The following is an 18,278-nucleotide window of genomic DNA, read 5'->3' on the forward strand; positions in this document are numbered from 1 at the left end:
TCGCGCCGCGCTACGAAATTATAACTTTTCCTAATCTCCTAGGAAGTTGGCCGCCAACATTTTGGCCATTGACCGATAATGTATATTTCAACTTCATAATTATTCACTTTTCGGCTCAAAAGCTTTATTTCTTCGTCAATTCAATATGGCAGAGTCCAACGGTTCTGCTGCTGCAGGCCACCGGCCACGGCGAAGTAGCTCGATCGCAAATCATAGGGGAACAAGTCGCCATGGGCTTTACAGAAGAGATTCCAATGTGTCCACCACAAGCTTCATGGACGATGTTGAGATGGCACATGATGAGATGTTTTCGGGTGCTGTTTCTGAATCAGTACCCTCTAGCATTGCATCCTTCGCACATCGACGGTCACGAGCAGATTCCACCGCAAGTTTCACCTATTATCAAGAAAACGAGGACGATGAGCTCTTACGAAGTACCGAGGACGAAGACGATAGCGCTATAATAGATGAGGAAGACGACATTCAATTTCAAGAGGAAGATTCGGACCTAGAAGCTGCCGGGTTGGCTATGAGAAGGACGTCAACCATAGAATCCAGAAATTCCGTGCACGATCGATTATTACGCAGTGACAGTGCAAGAACAGATGGGAGCAATCTTGGACAAGGTCATCGAACGAATCAAAAAATATACATCATCACAGAGGACCTTACTATAGTAGTCGCTGGTTTTCGAACAAGTACTTTTGGATTCGCGCTATACTTGGCCATCTGTATACTTTCCTTTGGTCTTGGTTATCTTTTACTACGATGGTTGCCGCGCTGGCAAGTCCGGATCATTGGTACTCCATCGCCGCTGAGAGAATGTGCTTGGGTTGTCATTGAAGTCAGTAATAATCGTATACTCGAAATTCCAATATTCTTTTCAAGCGACTCTGTGTGCCCCCTTAAACTGCAATGATACGCGTGCTGACTTGATCTGTGTGCGTAGAACCAATGGGGAGAATTTGTTGTCCAAGATGTCGAATCAAAGGAATACGGGCGCTCTCTTTCTACAGTCTTCGGGCTATCAGAAAAGAAATACATGTCTTATGATTATGACGACGACCCAATTTTGGACAACTTGCGTATTCTTGACTATCGTTATATGCGGTTCTCATTCAATCCTTTAAAGGATAGATTCGTCCTTTGTAATAGTGAGTTTCAAGGCTTCCTCATTGTCGGAACACAGTCCAAACTATTGGAATTCGTGGGCTATTTCGTAGCCTGTGTGAACTTACCGTCATAATTGAACCGCACTAACTGATAGCTCACAGGCTGGAAAGATCCAGCATGGACCGACGTAAAATCCATTCGTTCTGGGATCAGTGGAGAGGAAAAGGAAAATAGAGAACTAGTTTTTGGAAATAACATGATCGATATCAAACAGAAGACTGTTCCTCAACTTCTTGTGGACGAGGTACTTTATAATTCTCTCCGCCTGAAAGAAACCCCTACTAACTAGCTAAGGCATTCCACCCGTTCTACGTTTTCCAAGTTGCCAGTCTTTTTCTGTGGTCAATGGATCAGTACTATTACTACGCTGCGTGTATTTTTGTCATATCCGCTGTGAGCATTACTACTACACTTCTAGAGACTAAATCGGTGAGTACATATACATACCTGACAGCTCGTATTATACACACTAACAATTCAACCAAAGACAATGAAACGATTGAGAGAGATTTCAAAATTTGAATGTGACGTTCGTGTACTGCGCAATTCCTTCTGTAAGTCACACGATTTTTCTTTTCTGGCAAACACAAGCTAACATTTTTAGGGCGTTATGTTCCATCAAGTGAACTTGTTCCTGGAGATGTTTACGAGGTCACGGATCCTGCCTTAGGACAGTTTCCCTGTGATAGTCTATTACTGGCTGGCGATTGCATTGTAAATGAAAGCATGCTCACTGGTAAGGTCTACAAATCTCATAAGTAAAATATCCTGACTTCTTTTAGGCGAGTCCGTTTCCTGTCTCTAAAGTACCTGCCACTGATGAATCTTTGCGGCTTCTCAACCTATCTGCTTCATCCGTAGCACCGGAGCTCGCGAAACATTTTTTGTTCTGTGGGACTAAGATCATCAGGGCACGCCGTCCTCATGATGATAACGATGGTGAGGCAGTTGGTCTCGCTATGGCTGTCCGGACAGGCTTCAATACTACAAAAGGTGCATTGGTTCGGTCCATGCTCTTCCCAAAACCTTCAGGATTCAAGTTTTACCGAGATTCCTTCCGGTACATATCTGTCATGGGCGGTATTGCGATGCTAGGATTTGTTGCATCGTTCATAAACTTTGTACACTTGAATTTGGCGTGGCACTTGATTGTTGTCAGAGCTCTGGATCTGATCACAATTGTAGTTCCACCAGCTTTGCCTGCTACACTTACTATTGGAACCAATTTCGCCCTCGGGCGCCTTAGAAAGAAGCAGATATTTTGTATCAGTCCTCAAAGAGTGAATGTCGGTGGAAAGCTCGACATCGTATGTTTCGACAAAACTGGAACATTGACTGAGGATGGTCTAGATGTGCTTGGAATTAGAGCTGTACATCAGCCCGCAAATAGATTCAGTGATATTCTCACTGATGCAACATCCTTGTTACCCGGGGCGGCTTACGAACGTGACCCGACAGTTGATTACAACATCCACAAAGCCATACTCTACACAATGGCAACATGTCATTCGCTTCGAGTCGTCGATGATGAACTTATGGGCGACCCACTGGATCTGAAAATGTTTGACTTCACTGGTTGGTCTTTTGAGGAAGGCCAACACAATTCCGGCGATACCGATGATGAGGATTCGGGAGGATTGTCACCTTCAATTGCACGACCCCCGGCGGGCATGGAATACGATTTAGATGATCAAGACAACGCCACTAACTCTCCTATTGAACTTGGCGTTCTCAAATCCTTCGAATTTGTCTCCCAGCTTCGTCGAGCCAGTGTAATCGCCCGGAACTTTGGGTCCCAAGGGTGTGACATCTATGTAAAGGGTGCCCCTGAATGTATGAAAGATATTTGTAAAGCGGAAAGCTTTCCCAGTGATTTCGAGGATCTTCTTGCGTATTATACCCATAGAGGCTTTCGTGTCATTGCTTGTGCCACGAAACATATCAAGAAGCTTAACTGGGTGAAGATGCAGAAGATGAGCCGCGAAGACACTGAATCGGAACTGAACTTCATTGGGTTCATTATTTTTGAGAACAAACTCAAGCCGAGTACAGCTGGTGTGTTGGACGAATTGACTGAAGCTGGTATTAGGAAGGTTATGTGCACGGGCGACAATATCTTGACAGCCATCAGTGTCGCCCGAGAATGCAATCTCATCGACAAGACCGCTCATTGTTTTGTACCCCATTTTGCAGAAGGAAACTCGCTAGATCCCAAAGCTCGATTGTCATGGGAAAGCATTGACAATGGCATTTATAAACTCGACAATGAAACTTTGACTCCACTTCCTCCGCCAGTAGAGGGCGATGCGTCTTTGCCTTACGATATATCTAATCTAAGGAATTACTCTTTAGCCGTGAGCGGAGATGTCTTCCGCTGGGTTGTTGATTTTGCGCCTCCAGTCGTTCTACAGAGAATGTTAGTCTGTGGCCAAGTATTTGCGCGGATGTCGCCCGACGAGAAGCATGAGCTAGTGGAGAAACTACAAAGTATTGATTACTGCTGCGGATTTTGTGGCGATGGCGCGAACGATTGTGGTGCTTTGAAAGCCGCAGACGTCGGCATCTCATTGTCTGAAGCAGAAGCCTCCGTCGCTGCGCCATTCACCAGCCGAGTATTCGACATTACCTGCGTTCCTGAAGTTATACGTGAGGGCCGAGCGGCTCTAGTGACCAGCTTCAGCTGTTTCAAATACATGAGTCTGTACTCGGCCATTCAATTCACATCTGTGAGCTTCTTATACGCATCTGCATCAAACCTCGGGGACTTTCAATTTCTCTTTATTGATCTAATACTAATTTTACCTATCGCCATCTTCATGGGATGGACTGGACCTTTCCCTACTCTATGCCAGAAACGTCCTACAGCCAATCTTGTATCAAGGAAGGTCTTGACGCCACTCCTAGGTCAAATTGCCATTTGTATCCTCATTCAGGCCATTGCATTTCAAGCAGTGCGTCAACAGCCTTGGTTCATTCCTCCCCACCTCAACAAGGATGAATCTAACATTGAAAACTCCGAAAACACTACACTGTTCTTGGTATCTTGCTTCGAATACATTTTTTCTGGAATCGTCCTCAGCGTGGGGAAGCCTTTCCGTCAGTCCATGGCACATAATCGTAAGTATTTGCACTTCTTTCTTCTTTCTTCTTGACGACTAATTATTCCTTAGTGCCTTTTGTCGTCACGATTGTCGTAGCATTACTATTCTCACTGTATATGCTCTTTGATCCTTCACAATGGTTGGCGAATTTCATGCAGCTTACCGAAATGAGCTGGGACTTCGAGGTCTTTATCCTGTTTCTAGGTATTGGATATATCTCGCTGGCATGGACATCTGAAAATTATCTGCTACCGAGACTTGGAAAATATTTGGGTATTTTGAAGACGTCAATCAGCCGGAAGCCTAAGCAGAGGAAGACATACAAGTTGGTGTTGGAGGAGATGCGCTTGAGTTCAATGCAATAATGGTTGCGACCAATGAACAAACACGCAATACACAATGTAAATGTAATTATATTTGTAAACAAGCTGGAAAATAGATGGTTTATAAGAATCTTACGGTAGCCTGACATGAGATCCAGACTCCAGTTGAATCTACTTGAATTACTTTGAATCTATTTGGATAATTATTCTCACCCAAATTATTAAGTGATGCTCGATCGTTGAAAACTTAATCGTCTCGATCGTATATACATAGGGAGGGCGAAAAGTTAACCCACTGGACAAGCACTAGCATGAAAGCTAACAGGAGCTACGGGTACCGGAGTACATTTTAGATGATGATATTAATTGGGGACTCTTCCGTGCACCCACCCGCGCACCTACCCGCGCACCTACCCGCGCACCCACCCGCGCTTTGAACATTCCTAAACACAGAGATCCCGAACTCCCAGAAACAATCTGTATTTTAGTTCCCTTAATCCCCAGAAATATTCACGGGAACTAAGTATCTTCTGGTTCTTCAACCTTTGACATATTTGAACTGCTAATCATGAACTATGGTAAATCCAATCTACGTCATCTTACTTCAGACCTTGCCTGACAGTGGCAACTAACATTTTCTAGACTGGATCCTCGATGGAGGATATCTCCCAAATGCTGTAATCCGGCTCGGTATTCGTCGCCAATTGCGTGAGCGAATTGAGTTAATCAAGAGTACTTCATTGGAAGAGGCCTACGAGCGTAAAATGAACTATGTAGAGCTTCTTCGAAGTCGTCCTATTGCCATTGAGACGGCTGCTGCCAATGAACAGCATTATGAGGTTGGAACTGGTGTTCTTGCTGCTTGTTTGGGGCCGAGAATGAAGTATAGTTGTTGTCTGTATCCTAAGGGAAGTGAAACATTGGGTCAGGCGGAAGTGGAAATGTTGGGAACTTATGTGAAGAAGGCTGGATTAAAAGATGGGATGAGCATCTTGGATCTTGGGTGAGTGTTTCTGAGCTCTAGACACGAGGTCTAGAAAAGGGGATGGTATCAACTAATGCAATTCAGGTGTGGTTGGGGCTCAGGAGCATTGTACTTTGCGGAAGTTCTCCCAAATTCTAAGATCACAGCGTTCTCGAACTCAAGAACCCAGAAGCTATACATTGACGAGAAAGCCAAGGAGAAAGGGCTCAAGAATTTGACAGTCATCACTGGTAATGTCGTCGATTATGAGTTTGAAAAAGAGAGTTTCGATCGAGTTGTATCCATTGAGGTAAGTCACATGCAAGAATCCGTTCGAGGCAATGGCTAATCAGACGAAGCTCTTTGAGCATATGAAGAACTATGAACTACTGATGTCAAAAGTTGGAAGAGCCTTGAAGCCAGGGGGAAAACTATTTGTTCATATTTTTGCTCACAAGACTACACCTTACGACTTTGAGGAGGGATGGATGAGCACACACTTTTTCGTAAGTAGAATCGATTCTCTCAACTTGGAATTACAATTTTGAATCTGGGAGTGTGATGCAATCTTGCTGCATCGCCTCTAATATCTGATGCACTTTGAGCTCTGATTATACTTCAAGATAAGTTCCTTCAAATGCAGTCACTGACTCATGGATGTTGTAGTCTGGAGGTACCATGCCCTCAGCGGATTTGTTGTTATTTTTCCAGAAGGACCTCAAACTCGAGAGGCAATGGTGGGTGAATGGCCAGCATTACGCAAAGACTTGCGAAGTAAGTCCTTCAACCAGTTTAAAATTTGGTCTTCCATACTAATAACAATCGTAGGATTGGCTATCGAAAATGGTAGCTAGCAAGCAGGAGATTTGGCCTCACCTAACAGAAACATACGGCGAGAAGGACACCGCAATGTGGTACTACCGCTGGCAAATCTTTTACCTGGCAGTAAGTTACTTTCTTCTGTTTTTTCAAATATTCTTTGCTAACTCAATCACAGTGCGCCGAATTGTTTGCTTATGAAGGCGGAGATACATGGGGTGTATCCCACTATTTGTTTGAGAAGCCCAGCTCTGCCTAATAGCATAGACACTGTAGAACCGATAGACTACGTATAATTGACTTAATTTTAACTCCAATGCCCAATGATATATTTCCTTCCATATGTACAGTTCTTGGCCCACTATCCGTGTTGTGATTCCAGAGTCTGCTTTGGACGGTATCTCTTGATTGTCTGGGTCCTGGCAGCACATGGATACATCCTGACTGCCGCCGCACCATTTTCTCGTTCTGACATTCAATGATCCCAAGGATGCTTCCAGCCCAACAAAGCAGGACCTAAATTGTGTCAGTTTCTGTATTGTTTTGACTAGATTCATTGAGTGGCCGTACCATCTTTCTTCGCGCGGTACATCAACTGTATACGAATTAGCATGGCAATAATGAGAAGATTGCATGAGTATACATACGAAGAACCACATGCTTGCTCCCAATGCTGTACCAGCGAATCTGTATATAGGTGGAGCTCTGTAGAGTCCTCCGGGTCCTGGAGGTGGTTGTGCCATTATGCTGCTAAGCGTTTAGTACCAGATACAAATATAGCAGAGAACAGATTCCATGCAGTTAATAGCAGGCGTACGGACGACTTACGATGGTCGTTGTCTTGTGTTGCTTTCAGAAGTGAGGGTTCAATATGCAGATTGAGAGTCCCAGTCGTTCATACACAACTTTGAAATCCGGACCGGGAGCTAAATGTGATGTAATGGCCCGACATTTAAGGCCACACAACAGAAAGCTGGGTACTCGCCCGATAACCTTGAACCTTTGTATTTAATTCACTTTTTCTATTATGTACTGTACTATAAATTTTCTTCAACAAAATCAATCTCCTTACTACTGTCTTCCCGCTTCCTATTGTACTGGGGAAGGCAACAATGCTGTTAAGATCAATCATAACCTCGCAACACGAGCCCTGAAATCGAAGCTTTAGTTTTAACTATCTACTCTCTCATCGAACACCATTCAAGACAGACGTCATTTCTTTACGAAGAAAAGTCTCGAAATCCACAACTGCAAGATCGCATACTCGACGATCTTCGCGCACACAACAAGGTGCCCTGCTTCCATCTTCGTTTCCTGCCAGAATGGCGACCCCATCACGACCAGCGCCGCAAGCTACCAATGGCATCTATACTCCAGAGCATGCGCGCCATCATACTCGGGCGCAAAGCTCATTTCGCGGCTGCTCCAGAATTTCAGATTATGAGGTCATGGGAAAAATCGGAGAGGGTACATTCGGAGAAGTACACAAAGCCAAATCCAAAAAAACTGGCATGGTTGTTGCTCTGAAAAAGATCCTGATGATCAACGAGAAAGATGGATTTCCAATCACAGCTCTTCGCGAAATCAAAACCCTTAAACTCCTCTCGCACGAAAATGTCTTGAGTCTGGAGGAGATGGCCGTCGAGCACCCGCAGAAGAATACCGATAAGAAGAAGAAGGCCATTATGTACATGGTCACTCCCTATTTCGACCACGATTTATCAGGTCTTTTGAAGAACCCAAATATTCATTTCACAGAACCACAAATCAAGTGCTACATGCTGCAACTACTTAAGGGGATGGAATTTATTCATAACAACAATATTCTTCACCGAGACATCAAAGCTGCGAATATATTGATCAACAATAAAGGTATACTTCAAATTGCCGATTTTGGTCTGGCGCGACACTACAATGAGCCTGTGCCAGTGGCGGGAAAGGGAAATGGAGAAGCAAAAGCGCATTATACTGTTGTGGTGGTTACAAGATGGTACCGTCCTCCGGAACTTTTTTTGGAACTGCAAAACTATACTCCAGCGATTGATATTTGGGGAGTTGGGTATGTTTAACACCTTGATTTCGAAAATCTAACTAATGATCACCAGTTGCGTCTTTGGCGAAATGTTCCTTGGGAAACCAATCCTCCAAGGCGAGAGTGAGGAGCAGCAGCTTAAACTTATTTTCGATTTGTGTGGCACTCCCAACGAGGAGAACATGCCTGGATGGAGATTGTTACCCAAAGCTCAGGGACTCAACTTCAGCCCACCGCGCCCTTCGACGTTAGCACAGAAATTTCGAGAACAGGGCTCAGGTGCTATCTCTTTATTGCAGGAATTGCTTAAGCTCGATTGGAAGAAGCGTACCAACGCGATTGATGCATTGAAACATCCATACTTCAAAAACTCTCCTTTACCGCTAGACCCGCACGACATACCGATCCTAGAATCATCACATGAATTCGATTCAAAGCAGCATCGGGGCCAAAAACAGGCCCCACCACCTCCCAAAGGAGGCGATGTAGGCATGGGACCGGATCAGTGGGACCGAAATGGAAGCGGGCAAGGATATGATAACTACTCCAGTAATCGAGGTCACCAAAACGGTCGCTACCCTCCCCCTCCTCCACACGGTGGCTACAGAAATAGTGGCCCACCGCATCAGCAATACGACGATCGCAAACCAGCTTGGAGAAGAGATGATCGAGGTTTACCACCACGACCACCACCGCCCACTGATTTCGCTTATGATGGTGGAAGATCAGATTCACATGGTCACCGATCTAGATCTCAGGATCTAGATGGCCGTGGCCATCGTGATCGTGAGCACGCGTCTCTTCCTCGCAGTAGAGCTGGAGGAGGTGGTGGGAATATCGATACGTATATCCCAAGTTATAACACAAATAGACGACCAAGAGATGACCGTCCACCCCGAGACGACCGCCCGCCCCGAGATGATCGTCCGCTGCCACGAGATGACCGTCGAGACGATCGTCCACGACATAGTAATGGAACTAGACACGACTACGACAATCGAGGTTCCCGAGAACCTCGCGATAGTCGAAGTCGTAGTCCCAATCATGATCGTGGGAGAGATCGATACAGAGACCGAGAGCCGATAGGAGATCCTTATGCGCATCGTCGTTGATGTTACGTCGGTTTTTCTCAGAACGTAGTTACATTATTATTCTGTTCATTTAGCGTTGGGGTCATAGTTGCGAGGGTGGAGATAAATCTATCTCCTTGACATTACTTTGCGAGATCATGGGAAGTGACTCGCACTTAGGGATTGGCGTGGGTAGCTTTTGGCTTTGGCTTTGGCTGTATCAATTTGGCGTTTCTCACTTCAATGTAATTTTGAAAGCATCAATGGAAGGAGGAGGGGATTTTCATATTCAAAGTATCAATGCAGGAAAGAAAAGGAAAGTGGGTTGGCTGGTAACAGATTGCTCGACATTTTATCAAGCAATCACATATATGAAGTTTCTCGGCTCCTATATTCGGGGACGGGGACATATCGGCATGTAATTTTATGTGGGCGGTTGCATCAATGGCACAAAACAAGATCTCTTTCTCTAATTTTTTCCCGGGAAGATTCATTCGCAAAAGGTGCACGGTGAGTTGGAACCAAAGAATCCGTGGATTCTATGGGGATAAAAAGGTGTGATGGCGAAAGATGCTATGCTACAGATACCTATTTCCCTCTCTTCGCTTTTGTATCATTGTACACATCATATCATATCATATTAAATATCATACTACACAATTAGAATACACACTTGGGAATTTGAGAAGAGATTGTTTCGCGCTAGAACACACTATCCATTGAATTCTTTCGATTGTGATATTAGAAGGCAGAGAGCTCTCGAGAAGATTCCTCAATTTTAATCTTCATACACCAGGCTCGTTGGGGTTAATCGTAAGATACTACTTATGTATACTCTACGCTACAAATCTTCTCCTTTCCTGTCTCTTTCTTACCGTAAACGTAAAGCCTTCCCAATCTCGGACAATGTCTCTTGAGTGAATAAATTACAAAAGTATTTTCAGAATTCAAAGTTCAACATTGATAGTGTAAAGAAATCGTAGACACTATTAACAAACCATTAGAGGTTCCCTAACATTCTGCATCTTGAAGCTTCAGTTTCAAATTTGCAATTGTACTCGCAAAAATGGTTACTAAGAGTTCTTCGCGGTTGTAATGAAACATCTCTTACAAATTGCGCCAGTCACCCTTGTGAGCTTTACCGTGATGCCATGCTAGAAATCAACAAGTCCTTTCTCATACACCCAAACTCCATCCTATGCTCACCAGCCAGCCAGTTGGATTAACCATTGGGAAATTTGGCTCGTAAAATTACACTCAATAGCATCAATTCGGTTTGCTCCGCGGTTGTGGAGCGAGTCTACCATGGTGTTAGTGTCAGTTCACATTGATTGGAGCTGGAAGTGGCTACATACTTGAGAAGCTCGAACTCATTGTATCTCTTCAGATACTTGTTCCCACGTCTATAAGCTTTCAATAGATCGCTAGGATGTTTGCTGCGAACAGGTCCGCCAACAAGTTTGACGACTTTTGACGAATCATGGAACATCGGATCAAAAACGAGAAGATTTTTCGTGCCGTCAGTTAGTTTCTCGAATCCAATGATTGTCATTGAGTGACCTGAGACGCAACAGTTAGATAGGTACGTGGAAGCGAGAGTTTGAGGATTTACCTGGATGTTGAAAGTATATGGGAGGCAGAGACGTGTCACGAACTTTGCAGTTATAATCGAGAGCACCATCGAAAAAGTAAGACTCGATCTTCGAATACAAAAGATTGACTGCGGGAGGGTCTCCTCTATCCTTTCTAGTCTTCATAGCCGCAGTATCACATCTAAAATTTTTGTCAATTCAATGTACAAATTCAAGAGCCTTGGAAAGCATACGGGATTCCAAGAGAGCAAAACATCGCTTGAGCCTATTATTCATGTTAGTTGGTTGACATGCTAGCTGGACATAACAAAGGAGAAGCAGAGGAGGATACTCACGTCAGGAGTTCCAATGTACTTTCTTGTTCCACGAATTCCACCGGTTTCTATTCGACCTTGAGAATTTATTCCTTGGTCCCAGGCGCTCTCAATATATTCTTGGATATCAAAAATAGTTGGAACAACATCACCGAGAACTTTATGACCAGGGAATTGGGATTTAACGATATACGAACACATCATTTGAATGTTTCTGTAGCCACAGAAGCCCCCTAAATAAATGGTCAATAGGAGAAACTCGGTAAGGAAGTGAACACTATACCCTCTCTCATGAGTTTTGAAACGTGGAGAACAGCCGGATCACACAGGTAAGCATAGCTTACTGAACGGTCTTGGTCCAGAAGCTGGGATAGTACAGGAATGATACCATCTGCTTGATTCGGACAATATTTGACCCTCCTCAATTGACCATCTGCATTAATCCTGTTGATCGTCTTATACTGGCCATCTGCTTGGAGCAACTTCACGAGCCATGATGGCATTTGCTTCTCATGCGCATGGGGACCAAGCTCTGCTTTCTGTTCATGAAAGAGGTCAATATCATGTGACAATTAACATTTAAAAAAGTCAGAACCTACACCTAACTGACGGGTACCCTTGGCCGGAGGAGGTTTGGATTGCGATTTTAGAGTGATATCAGGCATTTTCAAGATATCTCTCCATGCTTTTGTCCCGGCTTGCGCTGGCAGTGGCTCTCGGGTTTCGTAATCATGCCCATCATCGATGTTTCGCAGTGCGTTTGTGAGTTTCGTACCAAAACTAGCATCTTTACCAGCACCATTCTTGACTTCTTGTCTAGAAGACCCCGACGCGGGAGTATCTAGGTCCATATTTCCATCTTCTTCTCCGTGCATCTCGATATGACTATCAAGCTCATCAAACAATACCATTTCTCCACATCCATCAATCGGACAATCGGTATAGTTAACATCATCTTGATTTACCATGGCGACAACGCTTGCACTATCTTTTGCTACGAATGGTGATTGTCCTTCAGCATGTAATGTTTCCAAATGTAACTTTCTTTTCATTAGCACACGGGATTCTCTTTTTTGACCCAGAGTAATATTTTGGAAAATGAACAAACCATTATTTGATATTCGCTTTCTGTTTTGAACCCACAAAAGGGACAAAGCATTTCTTGAGCCTCTGGCATCTTGACCTGGGCCATACGGTTGGCTGTGGTGTTCCTGGATAATGAAAGAATTACAAAGAGTGGTAGTTACGTTACGGCTGTTAACGTCGAAAGTGTATATGAACGAATGTATGAACAAGGGTCGAAGAGGTTGTTTTATACACGGCAACTTTAATCGGCTACAGGAAATATGAAACGGAAGAATAGGTATTAAAGAATCGTATGAACTTAAGAGAAGGTAGGTAGGTAGTGAATTGAAGACAAGAAGGGTTAAGAAGGAAAGAAGATGAAAGATTGATTGAGGTTGGTTGGTTTGAATGATTTGTCGATTGCTTACCTGGGTAGGTAGGTAGGTACCTGATGTGATTTGTTAAATCAAAGCGAGGCTGTTACAACTTATTATGATCTGAGGATCTTTACTAGGGACCTTCGTATATCTACTAGGTAGATATTACGCAGTATGAGCAAAAGTTGCTGGGTAGATAATAAATATTAGATATAGTGGTGAGTTGGCTGGTTAGGAGGTTAGCATTTATTAGCATATTATTATCTATTATTATTTATTATTACCGATTAAATATACATAGCAAGTGTACTATAACATTATAATTGTGACGCTTCCCTCGGTTGAGAATAATATTAATAATTTGCGTCTTCATTATGTAAAGATTGATCAATACAATATGTTCGTCACCCAGGTAATCTCAAATTTGGATGGCAATTGTCTTTTCTTTGATTGATGAGTTTCTATGAACAGAATTATGGAGGTGTACGAGTAGATAGATACTACATAGACAGACCGTTTCGTGTTTCTTCATCAGAGTAAAGTCAAACTTTCTCCAACGTTACGCCAAAGCAAAGAGAGACATGGTCACATGAGAAGTGCAGCTTCCAACGCCATAAAGTAACTGTTTTCGGTATCGTACATATCCTTATGGATATACCAACCAGTTCCAGGGTACGGCTGTATTTTTCCTCCGAGGAACTCACGAGACGACAACATTTGACTCTTCCACATCACCACAACGAAATGACACTCCAGCACAATGTCAAACTCAAAATCGAACAACGGTTGAACCCGAAGTTAACGGCGGATCATCGGTCACTGAGCGGTCACTTATCGGCCATGAGATACCGCAAGGCTGACCAATTACATAAATTCCCCGTTTAGACCCAAAACATTTTTCTGTTATCTCTGGTATCATATTCTCTCAACTTTCCTTTCTTACTTCGCATACGGTAGCAAGATCTGATTCCACGTGCAATATGTCCCCTCGTTTGCTATCACCTACTCTCCTCCGAGCATGTCGGAGGAATTACTCTACATCTAGCACCGTTTCTTTGGCGTTCGATTTGCACGAACCTGCCAAAGCCTCGTCCAATGCTCCACGAGCCATCATCTTCATGCATGGTTTATTCGGATCCAAGAAGAATAACAGGAGCATTAGTAAGTGAGCTTTCCTTGCGCACCCGTCTTATCGTCGTTACGGTTCACTAATTCTCGACCTCAGGGCTCTCGCAAGAGATCTAGGAAGGCCTGTCTATGCCGTTGTAAGTCATATCTTTCGAAGAGCTTTAAAGAGCATATATTGAGAGCAAATAGGATCTGCGAAATCATGGCGACTCACCGCATCACCCTAAACACGATTATACTGCCATGGCAGCCGATGTAGCTGGATTTATAAACGAGCATAAACTTACCGGGCCTACACTGATAGGCCACTCAATGGGAGCAAAGACTGCAATGGCTTTAGCACTTGAATCGCCAGAAATGGTCGAAGATATAGTATCCGTGGATAATGCACCCATCGACGCGGCACTCCTCAGCAACTTCGCCAAATACGTCCAAGGAATGAAGAAAATCGAAGAAGCGGGAGTCTCCAAGCAAACTGAAGCGGATAAAATCTTGCAGGACTATGAAGAGGAGCTTACCATCCGCCAATTCCTCCTCGGAAACCTTGTGCGCACTGAAGATAAGACGCAGAAATTCAAGATTCCTCTCAAGATTATTGGAGCTGCTTTGGACAACCTGGGCGACTTCCCGTTCAAGGATCCAGATTCGATCCGCTTCAACAAACCTACATTGTTTGTTCGTGGAACTCAAAGCCACTATGTGCCAGACGAAGCACTTCCTATAATTGGAAAGTTCTTCCCCCGTTTCGAATTGGCCGATATAGACGCTGGACATTGGGTAATCTCTCAGAAACCAGAGGAATTTAGACAAGGTTTGTCTTTCCATTTGTGGGCAGAACTGTGAGAACCTTTGCTGACTGATGTGGAACTAGCCGTCGTAGAATTCTTGAAGCCAAAGGAATAGAAAGGGTAAAAATGTACAGTCTATTGTGTGTATGTAAAAGGGTATCTGCCATAAGTCCATGTCATCCAAAAGAATAATACCCACGTAACGCCTCCGTATACAAATGCTTCGTACCCACCATTCCACGTACTGTTTACCTAATATATTATAATGTGTGCCAGTACCACTTGATCCTATTGTTGTAAGACTATTAAGTCTAGCAAGCGCATCCCGATGTAGAGCTGTTGTTGGTTCCTCCGATCGTGACCTGTAGATTTACACATTAGCACACCCTCCCGCTGCACAACCGCAAGCGCATGAAGAACTTACACCACCCGACTTCCTCTGCCCCCCCTTCAACAACTCCGGTCTCTTAACGACCTCCCTTACCACTCCCTCAAAAACCCCCTTCACACCCTCCCTAGTCTTACTACTACACTCTCCCCATCCTGCCACACCCCTCTCTCTCCATTCCTCCGCCAGCCTTCTTCCCTCTTCTTCGCTCACCATCCGCTTCCCTTTACCATCCAAATCACATTTCGTTCCCACAATCCAGAATACACATCCATCCACCGCATTATTCTCCGCCTCATCAATCCATCTACTCAAACTATTGAACGACTCGCGATTCGTAACATCATACACCAACAATACCGCATGCGCGCCCCGATAGTAAGAATTCGAGAGCGTGCGAAAACGTTCTTGGCCTGCTGTATCGAGCAGATTAAGCCGGTAAGGAGAGCCGTGGATAGAGAGGGTTTTTAACTAGAAGGTAGGGAGGTGTTAGTATATATGCGCTGTATCGTATTATATCATCCATTCAAATAAAAGAGAAAGGAAGAACGAAAATCAGAGACAAACCTTAAAATCGACGCCAATAGTAGCAGTACTACTTTCTGAATCAAACTGATCATCACAATACCGTATGAGCACTAGACAAAAAAAAATACTCTATTAGCACAAGCCTATCCTTTTATCTCAACCGCAATAAACCAAATGCATAAGGTGGAATCGGGGGTCATACATGCAGATTTACCAGCTCCTGACGGACCTATCAAGAGAATTTTAAGAGTTGGTATAGATTCGTCGGATGCCATCGTGAGAATATCGAGTAGTCGTTAGAGAAACAAAAAGCTGAGTGTGTGGATGTGAGGTTGATGTTCTAGATGTAGAAAAGGGAGTGGTATGCATATAAGGAAGGAAAGATGTTGGGGCCATGTTAATCACAACGTCACTCGCTAAAAGCAAGGCTGATGCAAGATCAACAACGCCACCAGTGCATTCACGTGGATCGTCCTCATGGACACTGTGTTTTTGCATTTTTTTGACATTTTTGGAATTGAATGATAGCCCAAGGCTATATGTGATGCAAAGTCACGCCTATATTGCCCAAAGCCCAGACTTGACTACATATCATGCACCATCAAACCCAAACCACATAACATCATCATCCTTAATTTATACTTCCTCCAACACCTTCTCCTTGAATTCCCTCTCAACCTTTTGACCCTGCTCATCTGTGTTTGACTCGCCGTGGAGGTTAAGAAGAGCACCAAGGTCGAACTTGGGTGCCTTCAAAAGCTTGACTTTTCTGATGTGAACCTAGTGTAAAATTAGCATATAGAATTCCAACCTCTTTAAATAACTGAACATACGTTTTGTAATGGGTAGATGCCTTGGGTTGCCTTCTCAATCTCACGACCGATAACCTCTGGGATGAGCTTGGCGGTGAGTTGAGTGAGGGTGCAAGTGCTGGCCTCACGTTGAATAATCTCGGTCATCTTCTTGCGGATGGCTCTGATTTGGGAAGAAGCAGCGTATGTGGTCTTCTTGATTTGGTTAGGTCTGCGCTTGGTGAAAGCAATGGCGAAGAGACGGAGGAGGTAGTCGTCGGTGGTCTTGACGGTGATGTTGGCCTCGATCAAGGATTGCCACTTTCTGACGAGAGATCTGAGCTTGTCTGATGTGAAGTCGAGACCGTGGAAGTTGGTCAAGCAGTTCTTTCCTTGAACCTCATCGACACGGAGCTTAACCTTGCGGAAAGCGTGGTCCTCATCCTTTTGCAAATCGGCCAAAGAAACCTCGACGATTCTTCCCTTCAACGAGTCGTTGGCGTTCTTGAGACCGGTGGTTCTGTTGACAAGGGTCTTTCCGACACTGTAGAAATTATTAGATGGAATTCGAAAGATAAGTAATGGGATTGTCGTACTCTCTGATTTGGAATGAAGATGGTGCCTGTGATAAATATTGTCAGTCTCGGCGGATGAGGTTCTTGTGTCAAAGTTCAACATACCTTGATTTGGTACCAATCTTTACGGGTGAAGGGATCCAAGGTCTTCTTCTTCAAACCCTTCTTGCCCTTAGAGAGACGCTTATTCCTGTCGTGCTGTCAGATTCCAGTTCTTGATGCTTTGCCCCTCGCCCTCCTTCAATTGTCGCGAACCCGCTATATCGAATCCGTGTATATTGCGATTCATCGATTTGCAACAGCACAGTATCGAGGAAATGGGACATAATAGCGAGGAATTTACTCACTTTCCGACAGCCATGATTGCGATTAGTTACCTTTTCGCCGACTGAGATTGAATTGTTGAGTGGGCGTTGGTGGTCTGGTGAAATCAAAAAGAGGTCTTCAAACAATTTTGATTTCTGTGCGTAAATGAAAATTAAGCGAGTTATTTTTGATAGTTCCAATGGTCCAAGCGCTACGAAGGGTCAACGTACTAAGAATTGCGGCAGACCCAATCATTGAAAATGCATGGGAAAACTTTTGCAAATTTGATACAATAAAGCAATTTCAGGTGAGGGTGGAGGGGGTCAATTTTCATTTGGAATCGATGGGACATCGGAGAGTGTTATGTTCTATCTTGATTTCTGATGTTTGGCTTTCTTCTCCCAGTGGTAAGGGTCCCTCCATCTCCATACAGACAAGACAGCAAAAGCGACATACCAATCACTCATAAGCTGGCTCATGCATTTAAAAGCATTTGAATCTTTGATTTTACATAGGACAATGACAATTATGATAGTAGTAGTCTGAGGTAGTTTAGATGTTCCTCCATAGTTCCCAGCAGTATCAATATCAATTAGAACCTGCTCATTGGATATGCACGTAGGTAGGAGGGTAGGTATTCTAACTCCCAATTCAAAGTTCTCCTAGTTGGATTCAACATCGAACATTGAAAAGAATCTTCGCGGATGATCTATTTTTGCCATCACCCGACTGCACATCCTATCCTGTCCATCCTACATCCTACATCCTACATCGTGCAGTTTATTCCGTCCATATGGAAAGATGGTAACTGGTACCGGCATCGGTATCACTTGACTGGACCTCTGACTTTTATTACTTTATGGCATTGTGAAAATAAAGCAAATAATGAAAATTCTCATGTCAGTTCATTGTTCCGGAGCCTCGCCGAGCCTTGCCGATGACAC

The 18,278-nt window shown here is 43.9% G+C and overlaps 8 protein-coding genes across 8 annotated transcripts; 4 read left to right on the forward strand and 4 right to left on the reverse strand.

Moving 5' to 3' along the window:
• Nucleotides 1–145: 145 nt before the first annotated feature.
• EAF02_010367 (uncharacterized protein) lies at nucleotides 146–4,639 on the forward strand (the record flags this gene model as incomplete). The annotated part of the gene is made up of 8 exons (XM_038906415.1): nucleotides 146–844; nucleotides 950–1,154; nucleotides 1,275–1,417; nucleotides 1,468–1,602; nucleotides 1,661–1,727; nucleotides 1,778–1,887; nucleotides 1,956–4,290; nucleotides 4,344–4,639. The coding sequence occupies 8 exons, from the start codon at nucleotides 146–148 to the stop codon at nucleotides 4,637–4,639; spliced, it is 3,990 nt and encodes a 1,329-aa protein (XP_038753679.1).
• A 526-nt stretch (nucleotides 4,640–5,165) lies between these two features.
• On the forward strand, nucleotides 5,166–6,639 carry EAF02_010368 (uncharacterized protein; the record flags this gene model as incomplete). The annotated part of the gene is made up of 7 exons (XM_038906416.1): nucleotides 5,166–5,175; nucleotides 5,240–5,600; nucleotides 5,667–5,871; nucleotides 5,921–6,067; nucleotides 6,228–6,335; nucleotides 6,390–6,506; nucleotides 6,559–6,639. The coding sequence occupies 7 exons, from the start codon at nucleotides 5,166–5,168 to the stop codon at nucleotides 6,637–6,639; spliced, it is 1,029 nt and encodes a 342-aa protein (XP_038753680.1).
• A 141-nt stretch (nucleotides 6,640–6,780) lies between these two features.
• On the reverse strand, nucleotides 6,781–7,356 carry EAF02_010369 (uncharacterized protein). The gene is made up of 4 exons (XM_038906417.1): nucleotides 7,209–7,356; nucleotides 7,028–7,127; nucleotides 6,951–6,975; nucleotides 6,781–6,896 (listed from the first exon to the last, which is right to left on the reverse strand). The coding sequence occupies exons 2-4, from the start codon at nucleotides 7,121–7,123 to the stop codon at nucleotides 6,856–6,858; spliced, it is 162 nt and encodes a 53-aa protein (XP_038753681.1). The 5' UTR covers nucleotides 7,124–7,127; nucleotides 7,209–7,356; the 3' UTR covers nucleotides 6,781–6,855.
• Nucleotides 7,357–7,702: 346 nt separating this feature from the next.
• Nucleotides 7,703–9,524, forward strand: EAF02_010370 (uncharacterized protein; the record flags this gene model as incomplete). Its single annotated transcript, XM_038906418.1, has 2 exons — nucleotides 7,703–8,439; nucleotides 8,486–9,524. The coding sequence occupies 2 exons, from the start codon at nucleotides 7,703–7,705 to the stop codon at nucleotides 9,522–9,524; spliced, it is 1,776 nt and encodes a 591-aa protein (XP_038753682.1).
• Nucleotides 9,525–10,220: 696 nt separating this feature from the next.
• Nucleotides 10,221–13,041, reverse strand: EAF02_010371 (uncharacterized protein). Its single transcript, XM_038906419.1, has 9 exons — nucleotides 12,497–13,041; nucleotides 11,988–12,428; nucleotides 11,672–11,927; nucleotides 11,410–11,621; nucleotides 11,308–11,339; nucleotides 11,095–11,255; nucleotides 10,838–11,042; nucleotides 10,594–10,782; nucleotides 10,221–10,501 (listed from the first exon to the last, which is right to left on the reverse strand). The coding sequence occupies exons 1-8, from the start codon at nucleotides 12,578–12,580 to the stop codon at nucleotides 10,749–10,751; spliced, it is 1,425 nt and encodes a 474-aa protein (XP_038753683.1). The 5' UTR covers nucleotides 12,581–13,041; the 3' UTR covers nucleotides 10,221–10,501; nucleotides 10,594–10,748.
• Nucleotides 13,042–13,810: 769 nt separating this feature from the next.
• On the forward strand, nucleotides 13,811–14,861 carry EAF02_010372 (uncharacterized protein; the record flags this gene model as incomplete). The annotated part of the gene is made up of 4 exons (XM_038906420.1): nucleotides 13,811–13,995; nucleotides 14,056–14,095; nucleotides 14,148–14,769; nucleotides 14,830–14,861. The coding sequence occupies 4 exons, from the start codon at nucleotides 13,811–13,813 to the stop codon at nucleotides 14,859–14,861; spliced, it is 879 nt and encodes a 292-aa protein (XP_038753684.1).
• A 196-nt stretch (nucleotides 14,862–15,057) lies between these two features.
• Nucleotides 15,058–15,937, reverse strand: EAF02_010373 (uncharacterized protein; the record flags this gene model as incomplete). The annotated part of the gene is made up of 4 exons (XM_038906421.1): nucleotides 15,058–15,108; nucleotides 15,171–15,605; nucleotides 15,702–15,772; nucleotides 15,865–15,937. 4 exons carry the CDS (start codon nucleotides 15,935–15,937, stop codon nucleotides 15,058–15,060), a joined length of 630 nt encoding a protein of 209 aa, XP_038753685.1.
• A 361-nt stretch (nucleotides 15,938–16,298) lies between these two features.
• EAF02_010374 (uncharacterized protein) lies at nucleotides 16,299–17,389 on the reverse strand (the record flags this gene model as incomplete). The annotated part of the gene is made up of 5 exons (XM_038906422.1): nucleotides 16,299–16,442; nucleotides 16,496–16,997; nucleotides 17,050–17,075; nucleotides 17,134–17,218; nucleotides 17,376–17,389. The coding sequence occupies 5 exons, from the start codon at nucleotides 17,387–17,389 to the stop codon at nucleotides 16,299–16,301; spliced, it is 771 nt and encodes a 256-aa protein (XP_038753686.1).
• Between the last annotated feature and the right edge of the window lie 889 nt (nucleotides 17,390–18,278).

Source organism: Botrytis sinoallii (genome assembly GCF_014898435.1).
Source record: "Botrytis sinoallii strain Bc 23 chromosome Unknown BSIN_025, whole genome shotgun sequence".
NCBI classification, from domain to species: domain Eukaryota; kingdom Fungi; phylum Ascomycota; class Leotiomycetes; order Helotiales; family Sclerotiniaceae; genus Botrytis; species Botrytis sinoallii.